General features: G+C 40.0%; 1 protein-coding gene across 1 annotated transcript in view; it reads right to left on the bottom strand.

Annotated features, from left to right (window-relative positions):
• Window positions 1-240: 240 nt before the first annotated feature.
• ZDHHC15 (zinc finger DHHC-type palmitoyltransferase 15) overlaps window positions 241-25173 on the bottom strand; it is a 30217-nt gene continuing 5284 nt past the window's right edge. The window contains exons 4-12 of the mRNA XM_060756486.2: window positions 24629-24749; window positions 22452-22521; window positions 19408-19440; window positions 17635-17755; window positions 15770-15902; window positions 12574-12700; window positions 7417-7529; window positions 5448-5536; window positions 241-3393 (exon numbers count right to left, since the gene is read on the bottom strand). Coding sequence (XP_060612469.2) covers window positions 5493-5536; window positions 7417-7529; window positions 12574-12700; window positions 15770-15902; window positions 17635-17755; window positions 19408-19440; window positions 22452-22521; window positions 24629-24749 — 762 coding nt within the window. The 3' untranslated portion in view covers window positions 241-3393; window positions 5448-5492. The remainder of the gene's footprint in view (window positions 3394-5447; window positions 5537-7416; window positions 7530-12573; window positions 12701-15769; window positions 15903-17634; window positions 17756-19407; window positions 19441-22451; window positions 22522-24628; window positions 24750-25173) is intronic.

The raw sequence follows: 25173 nt of genomic DNA on the forward strand, positions 1-25173 counted from the left end.
GGTTGGAGGGGCTTGATTTTGTCATTTGGGAGTTGTAGTTGCTGAGATTTATAGTTCACCTACAATCAAAGAGCATTCTGAACTCCACCAACAATGGAACGGAACCAAACTTGGCATACAGGACTTCCATGACCAAGACAAAATGAAAGATCTTGGCACAAATATTCAATATGCCTAAATGTCAACACTGGTGGAGTTGGGGGGGAAAGGACCTTGACATTTGGGAGTTTGTGTGAAATATACCTTGACATTTGGGTGTTTATAGTTCACCTACAATCAAAGAACATTCTGAACTCCACCAAAGAGCACTGTGGACTCAAACAATGATAGATCTTAGCATGAATACTCATACTGGTGGGGTTTGGGGGGAAAGGACCTTGAGATTTGGGAGTTTGTGAGAAATATACCTTGACATTTGGCCGTTGTAGTTGCTGGGATTTATAGTGAACCTACAATCAAAGTGCTTTCTGATCTCCACCAACAATGGAATGGAACCAAACTTGGCATACAAAACTCCCATGACCAACACAAAATACTAGAAGAGTTTGGTGGGCATTGGCCTTGAGTTTGGAAGTTGTAGTTCACCTACATCCAAAGAGCACTGAGGACTCCAACAATGATAGATCTTGGCACAAATACTCAATATGCCCAAATGTCAACACTGGTGGAGTTTGGGGGGAAAGGACCTTGACATTTGGGAGTTTGTGGGAAATATGCCTTGACATTTGAGAGTTGTGGTTGCTGGGATTTATAGTTCACCTACAATCAAAGAGAATTCTGAAGTCCAACAACAATGGAATTGAACCAAACTTGGCATAAAGAACTCCCACAATCAACACAAAAGGGTTTGATGGGCATTGACCTTGAGTTTGGGAGTTGTGGTTCACCTACATCCAGAGAGCACTGTGGACTCAAAGAATGATAGATCTTGGGACGAATATGCAATATGCCCAAATGTGAAAACTGCTGGAGTCTGTGTGAAATATACCTTAACATTTGGGAGTTGTAGTTGCTGGGATTTATAGTTCACCAGGTGCTGATGTCGGCTTTCCACTAGACATGTCATCAGCTGTATTCTGCACAAGTAGGCTTCCACCAAAAGACTGGTGGAGTTTGGGGGGAAAAGACCTTAACATTTGGGAATTGTAGTTGCTGGGATTTATAGTGAACCTACAATCAAAGAAGATTCTTAATTCCACCAATGATTGAATTGAACCAAACTTGGCACACAGAACTCCCATGACTTATAGAAAATACTGGAACGGTTCGTTGGGCATTGACCTTGAGTTTTGGAGTTGTAGTTCGCCTACATCCAGAGAGCCCTGTGGATTCAAACAATGATGGATCTGGACTAAACTTGGCATGGATACTCTAAATGCCCTAATGTGAACATTGGTGGTGTTTGGGGAAAACAAGGGGGAAAGGACCTTGACATTTGGGAGTTTGTGGGAAATATACCTTGACACATTAGGAAGTTGTAGTTGCTGGGATTTATAGTTCGCCTACATCCAAAGAGCACTGAGGACTCAAACAACGATAGATCTTAGCACAAATACTCAATCTGCCCAAATGTCAACACTGGTGGAGTTTGGGGGGAAAGGACCTTGACATTTGGGAGTTTGTGGGAAATATACCTTGCCATTTGGGTGTTGTAGTTGCTGGGATTTATAGTTCACCTACAATCAAAGAGCATTCTGAACTCCACCAATGATGGAATTGAACCAAACTTGGCATACAGAATTTCCATGACCAAGACAAAATATTGGAAGGGTTTAATGGGCATTGACCTTGAGTTTGGGAGATGTAGTTCACCTACATCCAGAAAGCACTGAGGACTCAAACAATGATGGATCTTGGCACAAATACTTAATATGCCCAAATGTGGACACTGGTGGAGTTTGTGGGAAATAGACCTTGACATTAGGAAGTTGTAGTTACTGGGATTTATAGTTCACCTACAATCAAAGAGCATTCTGAACTCCACCAACAATGGAACGGAACCAAACTTGGCATATAGAACTTCCATGACCAAGACAAAATATTGGAAGGGTTTGGTGGGCATTGAATTTGGGAGTTGTAGTTCACCTACATCCAGAGAGCACTGAGGACTCAAACAATGATGGATCTTGGCACGAATATGCAATATGCCCAAATGTCAACACTGGTGGAGTTTGGGGGGAAAGGACCTTTACATTTGGGAGTTTGTGGAAAATATACCTTGACATTTGGGTGTTGTAGTTGCTGGGATTTATAGTTCACCTACAATCAAAGAGTATTCTGAACTCCACCAACAATGGAACTGAACTAAACTTGGCATACAGAACTTCCATGACCAAGACAAAATACTGGAAGGGTTTGGAAGATGTAGTTCACCTACATCCAAAGAGCACTGTGGACTCAAACAATGATAGATCTTGGGACAAATATGCAATATGCCCAAATGTGAAAACTGGTGGAGTCTGTGAGAAATATACCTTGACATTTGGGAGTTGTGGCTGCTGGGATTTATAGTTCACCTACAATCAAAGAGCATTCTGAACCCCACCAACGATAAACTTGGGTCAAACTTCCGACACAGAACTCCCATGCCGTGAACGGACTCAATGGGGTTCCTGAGACCATGAGAAATATATATATTTTTGGTGCTGTTTGGCGACCCCTCTGAAACCCCCACGCGATCCCCGCAGGGGTCGCAACTCCCAGGTTGAGAAACACTGCTTTATAGCATCATCCCCTTTTCTTTTGAAAAATCTGGACTATATGAGAGTCGTACCACAAATGTTTCTTCATACAGGAACATGCCAAAAAAGATGGCCTCCTCCTTTTGATGCAGGGGGAAACTTCAGTATAGATAGCAGCTGTGTCCCTTGCATCTGAAATGTGCTGGGAATGGTAGGAATGAGTTTCCGACAGTGGAGGTTCCTTTAAAAAGCAGGCACCTGCCACAAAGAATGTGCTTCAAGGCTCATAAAACCCTCCTTCTGTGCCAAAGAGGGTGCGCTCTTCGCAGGGTCGGGGTTAATCATTACGAAAACGAGCATCGGTGGAGTGACGTCTTGCTTGCGCACGCTCACCGCCCAAGTCCGGACTTCGGCAACCATGATTCCTGGTCAAAGGCCTCTTCGAGGAGGCCGTTCGAGGGAACCACCCTCAAGGCATTTATTTGGGAACCGTTTGCGCCGGCGGTTTTCCCTCCTTCGGGACAAGACAGGAAAAAGGCCACAACAGACCCCGTTAAGTCACTTCGAAGTTCAAAAAATCACAGAAGGATCCTTGGAATGATCAATGCGAACCATTTCGGAGACTCGAGAAGGCTTCCTCTCCTTGAAAATCCATGCGCTTCCTTTCTTTCAAAAGTGTCCATCGACGGAGGAAACGGATGAGAGAAGGAAGCTGAAAGTCAAGGCCAAAGGGAGAAAGTCTGGTCAGAAGCAATATAATAATAATAATAATAATAATAATAATAATCAAACTACAAGAGAGGAGATTCCATCTGAACACAAGGAAGAACTTCCTGACTGTGAGAGCTGTTCAGCAGTGGAACTCTCTGCCCCGGAGTATGCTGGAGGCTCCTTCTTTGGAAGCTTTGAAACAGAGGCTGGATGGCCATCTGTCAGGGGCGATTTGAATGCAATATTCCTGCTTCTTGGCAGAATGGGGTTGGACTGGATGGCCCAGGAGGTCTCTTCCCTCAGTCTGTGAAGGCCTCAGTATTAGTTGGATTTGATGTCATGAATCATGTTCTGCAGTCTGAGTAGGCCTCAGTGTTATTTACCCTGAGTGTGAAAGAGGCATCATTCTGAGAGAGCCCTCTGTGTGAGAAGGCCTCAGTGGGAGGTAGGCCTCAGTGTTTAGTTGGATTTGATGTCATGAATCATGTTCCGCAGTATGAATAGGCCTCAGTGTTAGTTCGCCTCAGTGTTAAAGAGGCATCAGTCTGAGAGAGCCCTCTGTGTGAGAAGGCCTCAGTGGGAGGTAGGCCTCAGAGTTAGTTGGATTTGATGTCATTAATCATGTTCCGCAGTATGAGTTGGCCTCAGTGTTATTTAGCCTCAGTGTGAAAGAGGCATCAGTCTGAGAGAGCCCTCTGTCTGTGAAGGCCTCAGTGGGAGGTAGGTCTCAGTGTTAGTTGGATTTGATGTCATGAATCATGTTCTGCAAGATGAGTAGGCCTCAGTGTTATTTAGCCTCAGTGTGTAAGAGGCATCAGTCTGAGAGAGCCCTCTGTGTGAGAAGGCCTCAGTGTTAGTTGGATTTGATGTCATGAATCATGTTCTGCAGTAAGAATAGGCCTCAGTGTTATTTAGCCTCAGTGTGTAAGAGGCATCAGTCTGAGAGAGCCCTCTGTTTGAGAAGGCCTCAGTGTTAGTTGGATTTGATGTCATGAATCATGTTCCGCAGTTGATGGTGGTTGGTGGTGGCAGGCCTAGTAGTTGATGATGGAAGGGATTAATGTAAGTCTTTGTTCTAAAGTGATGAGTAATCTGTAAGTATCAAGCAAAAAGTGGGTGCTAGAAACAATATCATACGAAAGCTGACTGGCACAACTTGGGGATCACAACCAGACACAGTGAAGACATCTGCCCTTTCGCTTTGCTACTCTGCTACTAAGTACACATGCCCAGGGTGGAACACATCTCACCACGCTAAAACAATGGATGTGGCTCTGAATGAGACATGCTGCATTATCACAGGATGTGTACGCCCTACACCACTGGAGAAATTACATCATTTAGCCAGTATTGCACCACTTGACAACCATCAGGAAGTATATAATAACTTGATACTCAAGTCAAAGTTATTTATTATTTTCCTCTGTTGTTGTTATTGTTACATTTATTATTTTACTCTATTCATTATTATCATTACATATACTAAAATGTTATTTTATGAGTATGTGATTTTAATTAATGTTACTGTTTTAATTTGCTATGTATTTGATTTTACATTGTTGTATTGATATTTTGGCATTGAATTGTTGCCTGTGTTAGCCGCCCTGAGTCCCCCCTCGGGGGTGAAAATGGTGGGGTAGAAATGGTGTAAATAAATAATAAATAAATAATGAAGGGGCCAAAGCATCCCTCATCCCTTTGGATATCAGCCAGCACATCAAGGCCTTAAATTAAGAAATAGTTTTCTAAGATCACTGAGGAACACCTCAGCAAGCGAGAGTCCAAAAGTGGCAGGCTAAAAACCGGAACCTCAATACCAAATGAGACTCCCTCCTGGGCACACAGAAGGCTGGGTGACTTGCACTCTGGCACCATGAGATGCAGAGCCAACCTTCAATAATGGGGCTACAAAGAGGAGTCTGCGACCAGTCCACAAATAAAATGGTTAATGCTCCTAACGTCTTATTATTAATTTGATAGGCACAAAACAAATGTTGGTGGAAGCAGCCAACACTACACTCTTTTCTACTCCGAACGTCAGGATAAAATTCTCACCTGAGAAAGCGGATTGAGCGCCCCGCCTTGGGCCTTGCAGAACTGCTACGTCTCCATTTCCACAGAAAGGGAGCCACCGCGGTGATAATCTACGTCATTAAGCAAAGCAAAGACACAGAATTAAGACAATTTGTGCCAAATTATGAGACACTCAAAGCATGCTTAGTGTTTCGGTACAAAACAGGTTTGTTTTCTGCTACCCTGGAAACTAGGACTTAATGGAGTCGTGGTTTCAAATGACAGGGAAGGAGATTCCACCTGATCATTGACGGTAAGATCAGCTGTTCAGCAGTGGAACTCTCTGCCTCAGAGTTTGGTGGAAGCTCTTTCCTCGGAAGCTTTTAAATAGAGGCTGGGTGGCCATCTGTGTGGGGTGCTTTGATTGTGTTTTTCCTGCATGGCAGAAGGGGGTTGGACTAGATAGCCCATGTGGTCTCTTCCAACTCTATTATTCTATTATAACGTGCGTGGGGAAAAAGTAGGGAACTTTATTCGATAATAAAAATCCCAACGCCGCTTCGCCCAAATTATAACAATCACACAGCAGCCTATCAAATTATAACGATGACACCACCAATACAGACTATCTCACCAAAATATAGAGGGAGTATGGTTGTTGAACCAACTGAATATTTAAAAGCTAGGAACTGGGAACCACTGGAACTGAGAGACTTAAAAATGATTCTTTAAATGATTTCCGCTGCCACCATATTGCTAATGAACAGGCTGAGGTATTATTGAGAGGTTGTTCTGTAACCCACTCCGTGTCACTATAGTTTCTTTGAGGCTGTTAAAAAGCTGGTTTGGATAACATTTTTTAACTAAATGCACAGATGTCATAGAATCATAGAATCAAAGAGTTGGAAGAGACCTCATGGGCCATCCAGTCCAACCCCCTGCCAAGAAGCAGGAATATTGCATTCAAATCACCCCTGACAGATGGCCATCCAGCCTCTGCTTAAAAGCTTCCAAAGAAGGAGCCTCCACCACACTCCGGGGCAGAGAGTTCCACTGCTGAACGGCTCTCACAGTCAGGAAGTTCTTCCTCATGTTCGGATGGAATCTACTCTCTTGTAGTTTGAAGCCATTGTTCCGCGTCCTAGTCTCCAAGGAAGCAGAAAACAAGCTTGCTCCCTCCTCCTCCCTGTGGCTTCCTCTCACATATTTATACATGGCTATCATATCTCCTCTCAGCCTTCTCTTCTTCAGGCTAAACATGCCCAGTTCCCTAAGCCGCTCCTCATAGGGCTTGTTCTCCAGACCCTTGATCATTTTAGTCACCCTCCTCTGGACACATTCCAGCTTGTCAATATCTCTCTTGAATTGTGGTGCCCAGAATTGGACACAATATTCCAGATGTGGTCTAACCAAAGCAGAATAGAGGGGTAGCATGACTTCCTTAAATCTAGACACTATGCTCCTCTTGATGCAGGCCAAAATCCCATTGGCTTTTTTGCCGCCACATCACATTCCTGGCTCATGTTTAACTTGTTGTCCACGAGGACTCCAAGATCTTTTTCACACGTACTGCTCTCAAGCCAGGCGTCCCCCATTCTGTATCTTTGCATTTCATTTTTTCTGCCAAAGTGGAGACTGAGAGGTGACTATAATATACAGTAGATAGGAAAGAGGGTGTATGGTATAGAGTAGTGTAATACTTCTCATATAGGTATTCAATTTATCCACATTTCACATAAGTATACAATGTTAAGAGTATACTTATGTGAAATGTGGATAAATTGAATACCTATATGAGAAGTATTACACTACTCTATACCATACACCCTCTTTCCTATCTATTGGATAACACTTTTACCACAAAGGTATTCACACTGAGGCTGGTACAAGTTGATAAAAATAACAAGAACTTTTATTGAACAGGCTTGAATAATTCAGGTACAAATGCTGATTGGTTTCAGTAAAGTTCTGGCATACAAAGCTTGTGGTTTCGCTGGAGTAAAGATCTTACCATGATGATTGTCGTCCACCCCATCGTCTTCCTCCCACTGTTCCTCGTTCGCCAGCAGCGGATTCCGCGCTTCGCTCAAGGTTCGCGTTGGGAAGTAGTGTCCATCGCCTTGACTGCAGAGACAGATGCGGAAGACAGAACAGGCTCCAAATGCGGCTTGGATTAATTACACCTTCACCCAGCTCCCTTTGTTTAGTATTTTTTTATATCAGTTGAGCATAAAGAAATAAAAATAATGTAGGAAAAATAGCAAAAACAATACCTATATATAAGCCTAATTTTTCAGCCCTTCTTTTAGTCTGAACCCCCCCCCCCTTTGGCTCGTCAGTTATTTATTATTTTACTCTGTTGTTATTATTATTATTATTACATTTATTATTTTACACTATTTATTATTATCATTACATTTACATTATCTTACTCTATTTGTTATTATTATTTCATTTATTATTTTCCTCTACTATTATTGTTTTTTATTATTTTTATTATTTTACTCTATTTATTATTATTACATTTGCATTATTTCCTCTATTTATAGTTACATTTATTATTTTAATATATTATTATTGCGTTTATTATTTCTCTCTATTATTGTTTTTATTACTTTTAATTTTTTACTCTATTTATTATTATTACATTTAGAATCATAGAATCAAAGAGTTGGAAGAGACCTCATGGGCCATCCAGTCCAACCCCATTCTGCCAAGAAGCAGGAATATTGCATTCAAATCACCCCTGACAGATGGCCATCCAGCCTCTGTTTAAAAGCTTCCAAAGAAGGAGCCTCCATCACACTCCGGGGCAGAGAGCTCCACTGCTGAACGGCTCTCACATTCTTTTACTTTATGTATTATTACATTTATTATTTTACTCTATTATTGTTATTATTATTACATTTACTGTATATACTCGAATATAAGCCTAGTTTTTCAGCCCTTTTCTTAGGCTGAATAAGTCCCCCTCGGCTTATACTCGAGTCAAGGTTATTTATTATTTTACTCTGTTATTGTTATTATTATTATTTTCATTTCATTTATTATTGTATTCTATTTATTACTGATACATTTATCATTTTATTCTATTATTATACATTTATTATTTTACTGTATAATTCTTGTTATTGCTACATTCATTATTTTACTCTTTTATTATTGTTATTATTACATTCGTTATGTTTCTCTATTATTATTGGAAGGATACATAAGCACATTTACACTGAAGAAGGTAAATAATCATTTAATCAGAGTTGGACAGTCTTATCTTAAATTACCATTTTTGTAAATATTCAAAAATATATAACCTACTGATTCCTCAATTAATGTAATTTAATTGGTATCTAATGGTGTTCCGCAAAAAGGTGAAGACCTGGCTGTTTGTGCAGGCGTTTGAGTAATTTAGTGCAATCTGGTAATGGAACATAGGAATGGAACAATGGACGACGAACCTGGACTACGCTTGGATGATGAGAAGATTGGGTACGGTTGTTTTTTGTAATAATTGTGCATTGTAATTGCTTATTGGTAATTTACGGATAATGTGTTAAGTCAATTGTTATATGTTGTATGGAACCACTGCTGTTTCTACTGTTTTTACTGTTTGTGAACCGCTGTGAGTCGCCTTCGGGCTTGAGATACAACGGTATAGAAGCAAAGTAAGTAAGTAAATAAATAAATAAATATTTTTATTTTGCAATTTACCAGTAGCAGCTGCATTTCCCACCCTCGGCTTATACTCGAGTCAATCAATCCCTTTTCTCAGTTTTTTGGTATAAAATTAGGTGCCACAGCTTATATTTGGGTCGGCTTATACTCGAGTATATACGGTACATTATTTGACTCTATTGTTATTTTTATTACCTTTATTTTTACTCTATTATTATTATTACATTCACATTGTTTTACTTTATTATTACATTTATTATTTTACTCTATTATTATTGTTCTTATTACATTTACATTATTTTTATTTTTATTACATTTATAATTTTGCTCTATTTACTATTACTATAACAATTATTATTTTACTCTATCATTATTATTACGTATATTATTTTACTTTATCATTATTGTCATTATTACGTTTATTATTTTAACCTATTTATTATTTTAACCCATTGTCACAGGCACGATTGGTGGGGACGAGAGACAGGGCCTTCTCGGTGATTGCTCCTCGGCTGGTGAGATCAGGTCGGCCCCCTCCCTCCTGTCCTTTAGAAGGATGGTCAAAACTTGGCTGTGGGACCAAGCTTTCGGGACAAGGCAATAAAGCGGCAATAGGAATGACGACCAATTAGATTTGATGCGGATGACTAGGACGGTTTTAAATGGTGTATTTTCATCTATATAAATAGAAATGTAATGTTCGTTTGTGGGATTAACATAACTAAAAAAAACCACTGGATGAATAGACACTAAATTTGGACACAAGTCTCTCAGGCCAACGAGTGACCATCACTCATAAAAACACTGAAAAGCACAGTGTTGTGATAGAGTCTGCTGGCAGTGATAGTAACACTAGTTGTATTAGTAGAGGCAGGAAAACTACTTGCGCGAGCAAGACTATGAGGAAGAACAACAGAGGAAAAGAATCCGGGAGATACTTAGTGAGCCAACAGATGAGGATTCTTTTGAAGGTTTTGATGCAAATGATATGGATGATGTGATATCAGACTCTGGGTCTGATGGGTTGGATTGGACAAGGGTTCAAGAGATTCGGGATATTTGTGCTGAACCCACAAGCAGTGGCACGTTTGAAGGTTGGAGTAGTGAAGGCACAGATGGGTCTTGGGGAACTTCAGGATTAGACCAGAGATGGACTACTTGGAGGAGTGGTGGAAGAGGCACAGTTGGGGATGGGTTGGGCCGAACTAGGGGCGACTCCAGTTCGGATGAGGAGTTACAACAGGATGCAACTGGGACAAGGGTGTTGGCTGAATCAAATTCTGATGAGGAGTTGTAGATAAAATGGGAGTGTTTGCAATTGTAACTTTGCAATTGGCAAGGTGTCTTGTTGGGCGCTTTCTGGATCGTTGTGTTACAGAAGACGGGTTTGGAAGAAGACTTTGGGATGTAAGTTATGCTCTGGGTTTAAGTAGCAAAGGGGGCTGGAACTGTGTGGGTTTCTGCTGGACTGCACTGTTTTGATATTTGCATTAGCTGCCGTATTGCCCCCGTTGCTTTGGCTCCTTGTGACTTCCATTGGATCGGGACCTGACCTTGCAGCCCTTCGAACTGGACTGGACTGGACTTCAACTATCGGCGTTACTCTCCCTTCCACGTCTGCGGCTGTGTTTCTGGAGTTGGCGTTATCATCCTCCCTGCATTCCTGCATTCCAGCCTCGGAGTTCAGCGTGGCATTTCCTACAGTGTTTGAGGCTCGGGTTACATTTTGAAACCCTAGAAAGGCTGCTGCTCTCTAGAGTGGCTGTGAACATCATTCTACAGTTTGTTTTGCTTCTGTTGTTTGTCTGAGCAAGTTAGAGCTGAATTAAGCATTTTGTGTTTAACCCGGATTATATCTCTGGATAATCCAGGTTATAGTCCGGTTGGGGTTTTGCGGGTTCTTTTGCCTTTTTTGAACTGTTTCACACTGAAGACCAAGTGTTTTTTGCCCTGTGGTTTTGTTTTGGGCTGTTTTGTGTTTGTTTGAGCAATAAACAATACTTCTTTAATTGGCTGGCGTCTGACCTTGACACACAGCATAAGAGACTTAAAAAGCCAAAAAACAAAAACAAAAATACATTACAACTGTACAGGAGTTGATTATAAATTGTATGACTTTAACTGTATTTGTGTTTAGATTGGCTGTAGTAATGCTGGAGCAGCCTAAGTCAGAGGAGTCGTCCATGTGCATTGCCATGGAGACCGATGCAGGAGAGAGGGAAGTGGGAGGAGCTTAGAGGGGAGAGTTTGAAAAAACGACAGTTAAAAAATCAGTTAGGGGTTTAGGTTTAGAGGAGTGAGCAGTCAGGAGTTAGGTTCAGAGGAGTTAGGAGTTGGGAGAGAAGGAAAGGAAAGGTGGCGGAGTGACTTGTGAAGCAAAGCTTTGAGGCTTTGAAAAGCTGGGTTTGGCTACTGGAAGTTTCTCAGGCTAGTGCAGCCGAATGGTGAAACATAGCTGGTATTCTTTTAGTCTAAGGAGAGGCCAAAGAATAGTTTACTTAGTATTTGATCTAGGGAGGATCAACTAAGGGAAACATCCCTGTATGGAAACTTTGTCTGAAACAAGTGCTCTACGTCAGAAAGATACTGTGTTACTTGAAAGAATGAACTGTTAAAGTTACAAGTATTATTCCAAGTGCAACAAGGAAAAGTTACGTCTTGCAACCACACGCTGTGTACTTTATAAAATTGTTAACTTTTATTTGAAGATTGCCTCAGCTCCGTCTATTCTGTGTACAAAGTGCCATTTCTCACAATATTACAACTTACCTCACATGGTGGCAGAAACCCAGGGAAAAGTAACCAAATAAATCTACATTCTTCTCTCTAGTCACGCTACAGAATATACAGTGTAATTACTACTAAGTTATTACTTTCTTAATAAAGGAGGAGGTGCAATTGAACAGCCTCCCTTCCAACTTGATGGTAAATTTGGTTCATAATTGGCAACCTCCATTGCAAATCGGCCAGTTCTTTTTAAAATTGGGAACTGGGGTAAAATCTCCTGAATACTGGTTCCTTTCAAATTGGTGGCAACAATATATCATCCCTCCGCTCCCTTGCTTCTTTTCAACAACGCATGCTTAAAACCACGTATATACACACAAACACACATACAGACACATTCACACAAATATATACACACTCAAAACACATCTACACAGGCTCGGCCACAGCAGCGCGTGGCAGGGGACAGATAGTATTTTGATAAATGTTTTAAATGTATATGTATGTATATAAGAATTTGTGTCCCAGCATTGAATGTTGTGCTCCGCCCTGAGTCCCCTTCCGGGTGAGAAGGACGGAATATCAATTTTATAAATAAATAAATAAATAAATAAATAAATAAGACCTCAGAGAGGGTTTCCCCCCAGTAGCAACTGTGCTGCCTCAATATCCCAGTGCTGCCTCAATGGCTGCTTTGGCATCTCCTCGTCTTCCCTGAAAGACTGCTTCCTGAATCCAGGCCCCTTTCGTCTCCTCCACCGCAACTGACCTGGATACGACGGGGATGAACCAGAGTCTCTTCTTCTCGCCAAACACCTGCCTGAGGTTTTTCCCCACGCCGAGGTTGAACCCATTCTTATCGGGGCCGTTGGGAAACACCGGAGGTGAGAAAGCCTCTGCAAGCAAAGACAAGGAGTTTGTTTTCTCCAGCACTTTATATTATTATTATTATTATTATTATTATTATTATTATTATTATACTATTCTGGCAGCCATCGCCATGTGACTGTACAAAGGTTCTTTATCTTTGCCTTTTCCCTTTTCCCAATCTACCATCCCAAGTAGGTAATATTTTGGTTCTAATCTGAAATTTATATAAAAAAAAGATTTTTTGTATTTTATCATGAATTTCCCTCCAAAATTTCTTTGCTTTATTGTAGTGGCTGAGATGTTCTGTGATGATGAGGATGATGGAATTCCGATTCCTGGCTCTTTTTCTGTGCCTCAGATCTTTGGGCCTGCGGCTCCCACAGACAGTACAGAGTCAGACAGTGCAGAGTCAACATCAGCTCAGGAGAAAAGAATTTTAACGAAGGAGATAGCGAACAGGTGGGGAGGCATTTGCCTCCTTCCCACGCTGATACTGAAAGTACTGAAAGCTTGAAAGTGACTTGACCTGGCAAGCTTGTCTTGACTTGTGGGTCAGGCGGAGTTCTCACCTAGCCAGCAGACGAGAAGCCAGCTCGGTGAAAGGTCATTGCAATGATTTCATGTAATGTTTTCATGTTAGAAAGGTATTTAGGCTTCTTGCAAACCAAGGGAAAGTGTCAGTTCAACGTAGCTTATTAGCCTGGAAGCTTCATGGAATAACCTTAGCCTGGAAAGCAATACACTTGGGATTTCTTGCATTGTGATTCATGGGGCAATTGTTTCATTGCTTGTACCTGGGACTCTGGTTTGAGCTCTGCCAATAGGATTATGTCTCTTGCTTTTACCTGAAGAGCTTTGGAACTATATTCTGCATTTAACCTTAATCGTTGGAACTTTGCAATGCTTATTCTTTATTTTGACTTGGATTTTTTCCTCAATAAACTATAAAACTACAGCTTTTGTGTGGTGGTGTTTGGAAGCAAGGTGAAGCTTACTCTGAATTGCCACATTTATCACAGGTCCACCAGCTGTGAAAAAAAGTGCCCACTTGTTTCCAACAATTGTTTGAAGTGTTTTTGTAACAAACTGACAACCTTTGAGGGGTGATGTACCACCTATACATTGTCTTAAGCCAGTTTTAATAATAATAATAACAACAACAACAACAACATCAGAAGAGGATTTTTTTCAGGGAGGCTCGTTGTACCCTTGTATTGTTATATGATGTTTTAGTTTGTATTATTAGCATTGAATCCTTGCTGTAAGCCGGTCTGAGTCCCTCTACGGAGGTAGAGAAGATCGGGATATAAAAGTTTTAAATAATAATAATAATAATAATAATAATAATAATAATGCCCTTTTTCTGGGTTCTTGGTGGACACAAGCATCATTTTGGACCTGCTAAAACCAATCTTCACATGATGTGGATTGACTACAAAAAAGCCTTTGACTCACTCCCACACAGTTGGATCATCAAGTGCCTAGACACCATCGGGATCTGTAGTTGAGTCAAAAAGCCTTTGACTCACTCCCACACAGTTGGATCATCAAGTGCCTAGACACCATCGGGATCTCTCTTTTTTCTTTTATTGGATTTAAAACTCAATAAAAATATTTTTTTAAAAAAAGGAAGAACTTCCTGACCGTACGAGTTGTTGAGCACTGGAACTCCCTGCCTCAGAGTCTGGTGGAAGCTCCTTCCTTGGAAACTTTCAAACAGAGGCTGGATGGCCATCTGTCGGGGGTGCTTTGATTGTGCTTTTCCTGGATGGCCAAAGGGGTTGGACTAGAGAGCCCACGTGGTCTCTTCCAACTCTATGATTCTATGACAACAACGATAATTATTATAACAACAATAAAATAATTGTTGAGTTTGTTACCCACCTCTCCTCATGGCTCAAGGTGGGGCACAACACACCATAAATACATACAGCGAAATGCATATATTAAACATATTTCTATAATACGCAAATCTTAAAATACTGTATATACTCGAGTATAAGCCTAGTTTTTCAGCTCCTTTTTTAGCCTGAAAAGGCTCCCCTCGGCTTATACTCGAGTCAAGTTTATTTATTCTTTTACTCTGTTATTAGTATTATTTTATTACATCTATTATTTTACTCTATTATTATTATATTTACATTATTTTGCTGTATTATTATTCTATTTATTATTTTGCTCTATTATTATTATATTTATGGTATTTTACCCTATTATTATTATTATTATTATTATTATTATTATTATTAGGTTCTTGTGGGTTTTTTCGGGCTATATGGCCATGTTCTAGAGGCACTTTCTCCTGACGTTTCGCCTGCATCTATGGCAAGCATCCTCAGAGGTAGTGAGGTGACCTCTGAGGATGCTTACCATAGATGCAGGCGAAACGTCAGGTGAAAATGCCTCTAGAACATGGCCATATAGCCCGGAAAAACCCACAAGAACCTAGTGATTCCAGCCATGAAAGCCTTCAACAATACATTATTAATATTATTATTATTATTACATGTATTATTTTAATCTATTTATTATTATTATTATTATTATTATTATTATTAAGTTTACAGTATTTTACCCTATTATTACTACATTATTTGACTCAATTACTGTTTTTATTGCATTTTCATTATTTTAATCTATTATTTTTATTCTTTTAATAATAAGTACATTTACATTGAAGGAGGTTAGAATAATGGTTTAATAAGAGTTGTAGTCTTATCTTAAATTACAGTTTTATGTAAATATTCAGAAATATTTAGCCTATTGATGCCTCAGTTAATGCAATTTTATTGTTATCTATTTCTATTTTGAAATTGACCCATAGTGGATGCATTTCCCACCCTCGGCTTATACTCGAGTCAATACGTTTTCCCAGTTTTTTGTGATAAAATTGGGTGCTTCGGCTTATATTTGGGTCGGCTTATACTCGAGTATATATGGTACATGGTACTAAGAGTAAAATGAAATAATTTGAAAATTTATGTTTTTAAAATGGACTGGATTCTATGATCTGCCCACCAACCCCAGAATGCGTGCCGGGTGTGAATTAATCCCTTCAGAACTATGAATTAATTCCCTTTGTTGAAGGCTCTTACCCAACGTGGACTGGTTTTGGCTGACGAGCCAGCAATGGTAGCCGAAGAGGAAGGTGAGGGTGACGAAGAACATGACCGATACGATGAGAAGGAAAAGGACGTGGAACTTGGAGCGGCCCCCACTCAGTTCCCCCTGAAAGGAAAGGGCAGAAGAGGGGAGACATGGAGGATGAACATCCCAAATATTAGGGCAGCCATTGCAGCCAGGCAACGCTATGGTTCAGGATGGGCTCCTCTATTATTAAACCACTATGCTGCAATATTATTAGCAATATTACATGTAATATATAATATAGAATTATTATATTGTATTATTATTAGTATTATATTGTTGTTATTATTACTACTAAATTGTATTATTATATTGTATTACAATATTATGATCAATATTATATGTCCATACAATATATATTATATTATTAGCATAACACAATATTAGTATTATATACGATTATATTGTACTATACCACTATACTGCAATATTATTAGTAATATTACATGTAATATATAAGATACAATTATTATATTGTATTATTATTAGTATATTGTATTATAATATTATGATCAATATTAATATATCAATGATCAATAGCATTATATATTAGTATATTGTACTATACTGCAATATTATTAGTAACATTACATGTTATATATAATATACAATTATTATATTGTATTATTATTATATTGTATTACAATATTATGATCAATATTATATGTCCATACAATATATATCATATTATTAGCATAGCACAATAACAGCATTATATATGACTATATTGTACTATACCACTATACTGCAATATTTAGTAATATTACATGTAATATATAATGTACAATCATTATATTGTATTATTAGTATTATATTGTATTATGATATTATGATTAATATTATATGTACATGAAATATATTATATTCTCAGCATTGCACAATATTAGTATTAAATATGACTATATTGTACTATACCACTATACTGCAATATTATTAGCAATATTACATGTAATATATAATATACAATTATTATATTGTATTATTATTAGTATTATATTGTATTACAATATTATGATACAATTATACTGCAATATTATTGGTAATATTACATGTCATATATAATATACAATTATTATATTGTATTATTATTATTATATTGTATTACAATATTATGATCAATATTATAGGCCCATACAATATATAATAATATATATATTATATATATATATTATATATTATTATATATTGTATATATATATATATATACAATATTATATATATATATATATATATATTATTAGCATAGCACAATATTAGCATTATATATGACTATATTGTACTATACCACTATACTGCAATATTATTGGTAATATTACATGCAATATACAATATATAATAATTATATTCTTATATTTTATTATTAGTATTATATTGTATTATTATTATTATTAGCCCTGAGTCTCCTTTGGGCTGATATGGGCAGGGAAAAATGATATAAATAAATAAATAACATTGTATTACAATATTATGATACCACTATACTGGAATATTATTGGTAATATTACACATAATATAGAATATATAATAATTATATTATTATATTGTATTATTATTATATTGCATTACAATATTATGATTAATATTATATGCACATGTAATATATTATATTGTATTATTAGCATAGCAAATTATTAGCATTATATATTACTATACTGTTCTGTCCCACTATACTACAATATTACATGTAATATATAATATACAACGGAAGGATTTGGGGTATTTTGCACTATTTTCAATATCTTTGAAACGCTAAGAGGCATTTTCCTTTGGAGCAGTGGAAAGATGGGGGAAAGGGCCCTATCCCCACACTTACCGTCCAGTACTTGAGGAAATACTTGAAGACCGTGGCAGCAATGAACATGCAGTACAACAGCGTGTAGGCTAGAAACAGCAGGAAGAATTTGTAATTAGAAAATCCAATGCAGTTGTTCACCCTGGAGAGCAAAGGATAAAAGAAAAAGTGGGTTCAGCACAAAAGAACTGGAAGCAAAAAAAAAGGTATTAAATGAAGTGATGACTACGCAGAAAATTCCGGAAACTTGGACGTAGGCAGAAATAGTACTGACTCATAAAGAAGGAACCTGCGAGACGGAGATTAAAAATTACAGACCAATTTCTTTATTGAATACTGATTATAAGATTTTGGCGAACATATTGGCGGAGAGAGTAAAAAATGTCTTAAGAAACTGGATTGAAGAAGACCAATGTACTGGTAAATCTATTTACTAAATAGATTTATGAAGGACAATATAAGGCTGGTATTGGTTTTAATAGAATATTATGAACAGAATCATGAAAAAGAATTTGCCATACTAGCCTTGGACACAGAGAAGGCTTTTGATAATCTAAATTGGGATTTTTTTTAAGACTCTAATACAAGAATTGGACATGGGAGATAAATTTTCTAATGCAATAAAAGCGATATATGATCTACAAAAGGCTAAACTAAGAATAAATGGTCAAACGACGGAAGAGTTTGACATACTGAAGGGAACTAGACAGGGATGTCCCCTGTCTCCACTGATATTTATAATGGCATTAGAACCATTAATGAAGGCAATAAGAGAAGACCAAATGATACAGGGAGCCAAAGTTGGTAAATATGAATATAAAATAAGAGGATGTTCTTTTTATTTTTTACTTTATTGGCCTCTCCCTTTCTTTTTCTTTCTTTACTTTCCTATATTTTATTGTTCTCACTCTTTCGTTGTATTCTATATAAAATTTAATAAAATTTCTTTTAAAAAAAAGAACTGGAAGCAATTGAACAGGTATTTTTTGATTTCAAAAGTGTGAGTCAAGCACTGAAAGAGTTAGTAGGCTGAAGCCTGTTAGAGTCAGCAGGCCAAAGCTAGTGTCATCCTGAGGAGTATGAGGTAAACCTCTGTGTGAGAGAAGCCTCGTGTGAGAAAGCTCCAGTGTGAAGGCTGCTTTGTGTAAAGCTACTATGTATGTGCTTATTTGTGTTATGGAAAACTTGATCTTGTAAATAGTGCAATGAGAGGGCTGGGCTTTAGCACAGCTGGTAAATCACCACAATGATAAGATCTATTCACCGAAAGTTTGCTAGTTTGAAGCCCCGAGTCAGCGTGAAATGCCGACTGTCAGCCCAGCTTACTGTTGACCTAAGCAGCTTGAAAACAGCTTGAGATGTAATTAGAGAAATTAGATACCTCTAAAACAAGCGAGCATTACATTTTTATTTATCTAGATTTTACTACAAAGAAAAGCCTCCAAAGGAAGAGATAACATTAGTCTGTATGTTTTTGTTTTTTTTATCACTTTGGGCAACTGGTGCTGTGTCATGCTGCTGCTAATAAGTTACTCTGCTGTGCATTTATGAGGAGGGTCTTTTGTCAATAAGCCCACTTGCACAACAAGACCTACTCAATGCACCCCAAAGGACAGCTTGAGAATATTCTCAAGAAAAATATTGTATACAAATGGCAGAACTGCTCAAAAACAGTAAATGAGGACTGGAGTGATTCCTCTAGGGAAGAAAGGTTACCAAGTGTGGATCTCTTTAGCTGAACAACAACAAGAACAACAATCCATCAGCACAATTAAAAAGGAAACCCAAACTCACCAAGGACAATGGTGGTCCATTTTTAATACGCACCTGTAAGAAGGAAAATGGGGTTTTAAACGGGGTGCCACACAAATAGTAAATAAAGTAAATAACAAAACGAAGGTCCACAGCCTTTCTGGGCCACACAACCATCCTGTGTGCAACAGGACGGTACGGTATTGTGTGCCTTTGTGTTGTCTCAGAGTTATGACAAGCAGCTCAATGTGAGGGGACCTGTTGGGACTCAGCCTGTGTGTGAACCTGAGTCTGAATCTCTGATTGTATTGCCTAATGATGATTTTATTTTTATTTTATTTATTTATTATTCCGACGTCTATGCCGCCACTCCCCTGGGACTCGGAGCGGCTTACAAGAACAGGCTAAAATCTAACACAATTTAAAACAATTTAAAAACAACAATATCAAAGATCAAAGGCCTGTCGAAACAGATATGTCTTACATGCCCTGCGGAAAGCTGATAAGTCCCGCAAGGCACGGACTTCAGGTGGCAGAGTATTCCAGAGTGATGGTGCCACTGCTGTGAAGGCTCTGCGCCTGGTTGCTGTTAGACGCAAGGTCTTGACACTTCCAACAAATCGTGGTCCTCAGAATGGAGGGATCTCTGGGGTTGGGAGGGGGTGAGGCGGTCCCTCAGGTACATCGGCCCCAGATCATGCAAGGCCTTCAAGGTGAGTACCATCCCTTTGAAAGTGATCCGGTGCTCAATTGGTAACCAATGCAGTAAGATTGGTGTTATGTGGCATCTCATCAGAATTCCCGCAAGAAGCCGAGCAGCTGCATTTTGTACCAACTTGAGCTTCCGGATCACCGACAGAGGAAGGCCAATGTAGAGGGCGTTACAGTAGTCCAGTCTTGGGATGACCATGGCCTGGATCACCGTAGCGAGGTCGTCCCTGGACAGGGAGGGGGCCAGCCGTCTAGCCTGCTGCAGGTGAAAGAAGGCGGTTCTGCTCACGGCGGAGAGAGACCTGGGCCTCCATCCTCAGCAGAGGTCCACAAGGACTCCCAGACTCTTGACCAATGATGACGGGCATAGCACCTCGCCATCCAGGGTAGGCAGCTGGATGTCCCCACTGCCCGGTTGACCCAGCCATAGGATCTCCGTCTTTGCTGGATTCACCCTCAACCTGCTGGCACGCAACCATCCAGTCACGGCCTCGAGGCACTGATGGAAACAATCGGGTACAGAGTCCGGACGGCCTTCCATCTTCAGCACCAGCTGAGTGTCATCGGCATACTGGTCACACTCCATCTCAAAACCTCGAACCAGCTGAGCAAGTGGTCGCATAGAGATGTTAAACAACAGAGGGGAGAGAATGGCCCCCTGAGGAACCCCACAAGAGAGAGAGAGGGGACCTCTCAGAGACCAGGCCTCCCCTCTCCACTCGCTGTCCACGGTTGTGAAGAAAGGAGGGGAGCCAGTTTAAAGCTAATGTTGATGGGCCAAGTTTGGATAGTGAGGCTGAAGGGATCAATGAGGACGAGGCTCAAGATGGAAACACTTTGGGCAGTAAAAACCCTACAGGCTTTGATTTAGAGGCTTCAGGGGGAAAGCCCAGTTCTCATGAGAAAGTTGCTGTCAGACCGAGAGAAGAAAATTCACTCCCTTCTCCTCTTGGTCCGAGCTTGCAAGATAACTTGACACCTCGTCGGGTCAATGATAACAGCCGCAGTTTGGAGATAAGCCAGAACCACAGGGAGGCTCAATGTTTACGTAGGTCCGGGAGAATCAGACAACTGAAACCAAAGATCAGAGTTAACCAGAATGAGTTTTTAGGATTTAAGAGTGTCCGTGAGGGGGATTTTCTCAGACTAAGAATCGTTTAGAATCAAGTACAAACCTCCTGGGTTTTCCAGTTTCCAGTGGTCTGGTCTCCAAGGGAATTTCTGGCTTCAAGTGAGAATTAGCTGGTGCTAATCTGTTCATGGATTTCTATTGAGAGTTGTTTGGACATAGAATCATAGAATCAAAGAGTAGGAAGGGACCTCCTTAGCCATCCAGTCCAACCCCATTCTGCCAAGAAGCAGGAATATTGCATTCAAATCACCCCTGACAGATGGCCATCCAGCCTCTGCTTAAAAGCTTCCAAAGAAGGAGCCTCCACCACACTCCAGGGCAGAGAGTTCCACTGCTAAACGGCTCTCACAGTCAAGGACGTTCTTCCTCATGTTCAGATGGAATCTCCTCTCTTGTAGTTTGAAGCCATTGTTCCATTGCATCCTAGTCTCCATGGAAGCAGAAAACAAGCTTACTCCCTCCTCCCTGTGGCTTCCTCTCACATATTGATACATGGCTCTCATCATATCTCCTCTCAGCCTTCTCTTCTTCAGGCTAAACATGCCCAACTCCTTAAGCCGCTCCTCATAGGACTTGTTCTCCAGACCCTTGATCATTTGAGTCACCCTCCTCTGGACACATTCCAGCTTGTCAACATTTCTCTTGAATTGTGGTGCCCAGAATTGGACACAATATTCCAGGTAAAGTGGTCTAACCAAAGCGGAATAGAGCATGGGGAGCATGACTTCCCTAGATCTTGACACTATGCTCCTATTGATGCAGGCCAACATCCCATTGGCTTTTTTGCCGCCATATCACATTCCTGGCTCATGTTTAACTTGTTGTCCACAAGAACCCCAAGATCTTTTTCACACATACTGCTCTTGAGCGAGGCGTCCCCCATTTTGTATCTTTGCATTTAGTTTTTCCTGCCAAAGTGGAGTATCCCCGTTGAACTTCATTTTGTTAGTTTTGGCCCATCTCTCTAATCTGTCAAGATCATTTTGCTTTGGATTTTCTGCAAGCTTTCTGGACATTGCTATTTGCTGTTTTCATTTTGGCTTTTTTACCTTTGGACTTCAAACTATTTTATATTCATAATTCAATAAAAAGGATTTTATTTTTCCTAAACCAAGGTGTGGTGTATTAATGACAAGAGGGCCCTGTTTCCTGCTCTGCAGTGCAACAGGACCCTGGGGGCATCCAAGGGGGACAAAACGGCATTAGGGGGGACCATGAGTATCCATCATCCCCATAAACTTACATGGCACAAATGGAACAGTGATGGCATCGGTCTGGTTTGATGAGCTGGCATCTGTCGCAGAAGCGGATCGCTGGAAAGAAACAGACGGTGGCCTTTGTGAGCAATGCCCGCTACGCAAGAGATAAAACTGGGCTCTCTAAACAAGCAGAAGTCCCTGCTTTCCCAGCATTGTCCCACCATATCAGTCTATTGCAAGGATTACTCAGGCATTTCAGAGTCCAGGTTGCTATGAGTTTTCCGGGCTGTCTGGCCATGTTCCAGAAGCATTGTCTCCTTACATTTCACCCACATCTATGACAGGCATCCTTAGAGGTTGTGAAGTATCCTGAATTGCCCCTCAAAAACAGCCTTTAGACAATATTGAAAGTAAAAGAAAAATGCTTTACTTCAACAAACACAAAGGATAAGAAAATCCAATTGAAAAGTGCAAAAGAAAGCAAGGAAGTCTTAATCCAGACACAAATTCAAGTCTCTTGGAAGATAATAATAATAATAATAATAATAATAACAATAACAATAACAATAATAATAATAATAATAATAAACCTTTATTTATACCCCGCTACTATCTCCCAAAGGACTTGGTGCAGCTTACAAGAGGCCGAGCCCAAATACATCAGTAAAACACAACAAAAATACAATAATAATAATAATAATAATAATCTCATAAAAGATCCTCAAAGAAACACCAGTCTTCCATCAGACAACAGACAATAAACTGAGTCCTTAGCAGCAGACACGAAATAGATTCCGTTGGAGTGAAAACAGCAGTATCAGGGTCGTCGTTACCAGCGAAAGCTGACTAATCCTGCCTCTGATTTATAGCAGGAGATGCTAGGGCGTCTCCCAATTAGCTCAGCGTTTTTAGCAGCTATTCTGCCTGCCAGCGTCTGTGCTCTGTCTCTCTTCATCTCTCTAGAAATGTGGGCACTTTCAAACCCTCATTGTCTGATTCATTTTCTCCCTCCAATTCCTGAGCACTTCCCTGCTCCCCTTCCTCTTCCAAAGATGAGGAATCCCCAACATGAAGTCTGTTAGAAACTAGGCAAGGGAGGTTTATATATCTGTGGAATCTCCAGGGTGGGAGAAAGAACTCTTGTCTGCTTGAGGCAAGTGTGAATGTTTCCACTGGCCACCTTGATTAGCACCAAATGGCCTTGCAGCTGCAAAGCCTAGCTGATTCCTGAATGGGGGAATCCTTTGTTGGGAGGTGTTGTCCCAACAATCCACACCTTTTTTATCTTCTTGCAACCTATTAGATTTTTTTGCAAAGATGTAACCAAAACCACCGTATATTCCGGGGTATTACACGACTGGGGCTATAAGATGACCCCCCCAACTTTAACATACAAAATAGAATTGGGGATATACTCGCCGTTTAAGACGACTCTGCTGCTCAGGTTTCTCGTAAGGCCTGACCAGGAAGGAGAGCAGCCTGAGCAGAAGGACCTCCCGTGCTGCTCAGGCCACTCTCCTCCTTCCTGGCCAGGCCTCGCGAGAAGCGCCTCTTCTCCTGCAAGATAACTCTCGTGAGGCTTGGCGGGGCTGGGAGGCAGAGACACCATGGTGGTGGAGTGGGGGCAGGAAGAAAGAGTTGTATGGCGTCTTCTTTATGGCCTCATAAATCAGTTAATTTAGCCTCCCCACACTTTAAGGTGGTACCTTATTTTCCTACTTGACAGATGCAACTGTCTTTCGGGTTGCAAAGGTCAACAACAGGCTACACACAATTGGTTGGAAACCCATTCCAACCCGGGCTGGCTTCGAACTCATGACCTTTTTGGTCAGAGTGATCTTAATGCAGCTGACACTCAGCCTACTGCGCCACAATGCCGGTGCTTATTATTATTTTTATTATTATTATTATTATTATTATTATTATTATTATAAAGCTAAAACACAAAATACTAATTCAAATTTTCTTTCCGTCCCCCCCCCCCCCCCAAAAAAAAAGAAAGAAACTTAGACAGAAAGAAAAAGGGAAGAGAATCTGGAAGGAGAGATAGGAGCATGCTTGGAGCATGAGCGAGCATAAGGTGGAATGCAATAGTCAAGCGCAGGTCTACAGGGTAGGAGAGTACATATATCTATAATTACAATTTCCTGACAAACATATCAGAATGCTAACTTGTGGTACCAGACAAAGGTTCGGTTTCCAAGCCACTGGCAGGACTGACCTCCGCTCCCCGTGCGTGTTGACACCGGCAATTTCCGCGCCATTTCAGCCAGGATCTGCCTCTGCCCCTCAGGCCTCTCTTCATTCTCGTAGCGTTCCTTGTCGGCGTAGGACATGTGGAACTGGGAGCGGAAGAGAAGCAGAGGGACAGTAAGCGTGACACGGCCGATACGATCCTAGGCTGCATCAATAAGAGCACAGTGACTAGACCAGGCATGGGCAAACTTCAGCCTTCCAGGTATATTGGACTTCCAACTCCTGCAATTCCTAACAACCAGGTAAGAGTTGGCTTAGATATTGATACAACTGAATAATGTAACTACAGCCATACCACCCTGAATACGCCCATCTGATCTCAGAAGCTCAACACCAACAGCTGCTCTGAGATCAGAGTGAAGAGAGGGACCAGGAAGGCAGTCTCCTGCACTGTGCTTATAATATAATATAATATAATATAATATAATATAATATATTGTATATACATATAATATTGATAATATTATAATGTAATACAATATACTAGTAGTAGCAATAAAATGATATTAT

The sequence above is a fragment of the Anolis sagrei genome, chromosome 10 (genome assembly GCF_037176765.1).
Source record: "Anolis sagrei isolate rAnoSag1 chromosome 10, rAnoSag1.mat, whole genome shotgun sequence".
Lineage (NCBI taxonomy): Eukaryota > Metazoa > Chordata > Lepidosauria > Squamata > Dactyloidae > Anolis > Anolis sagrei.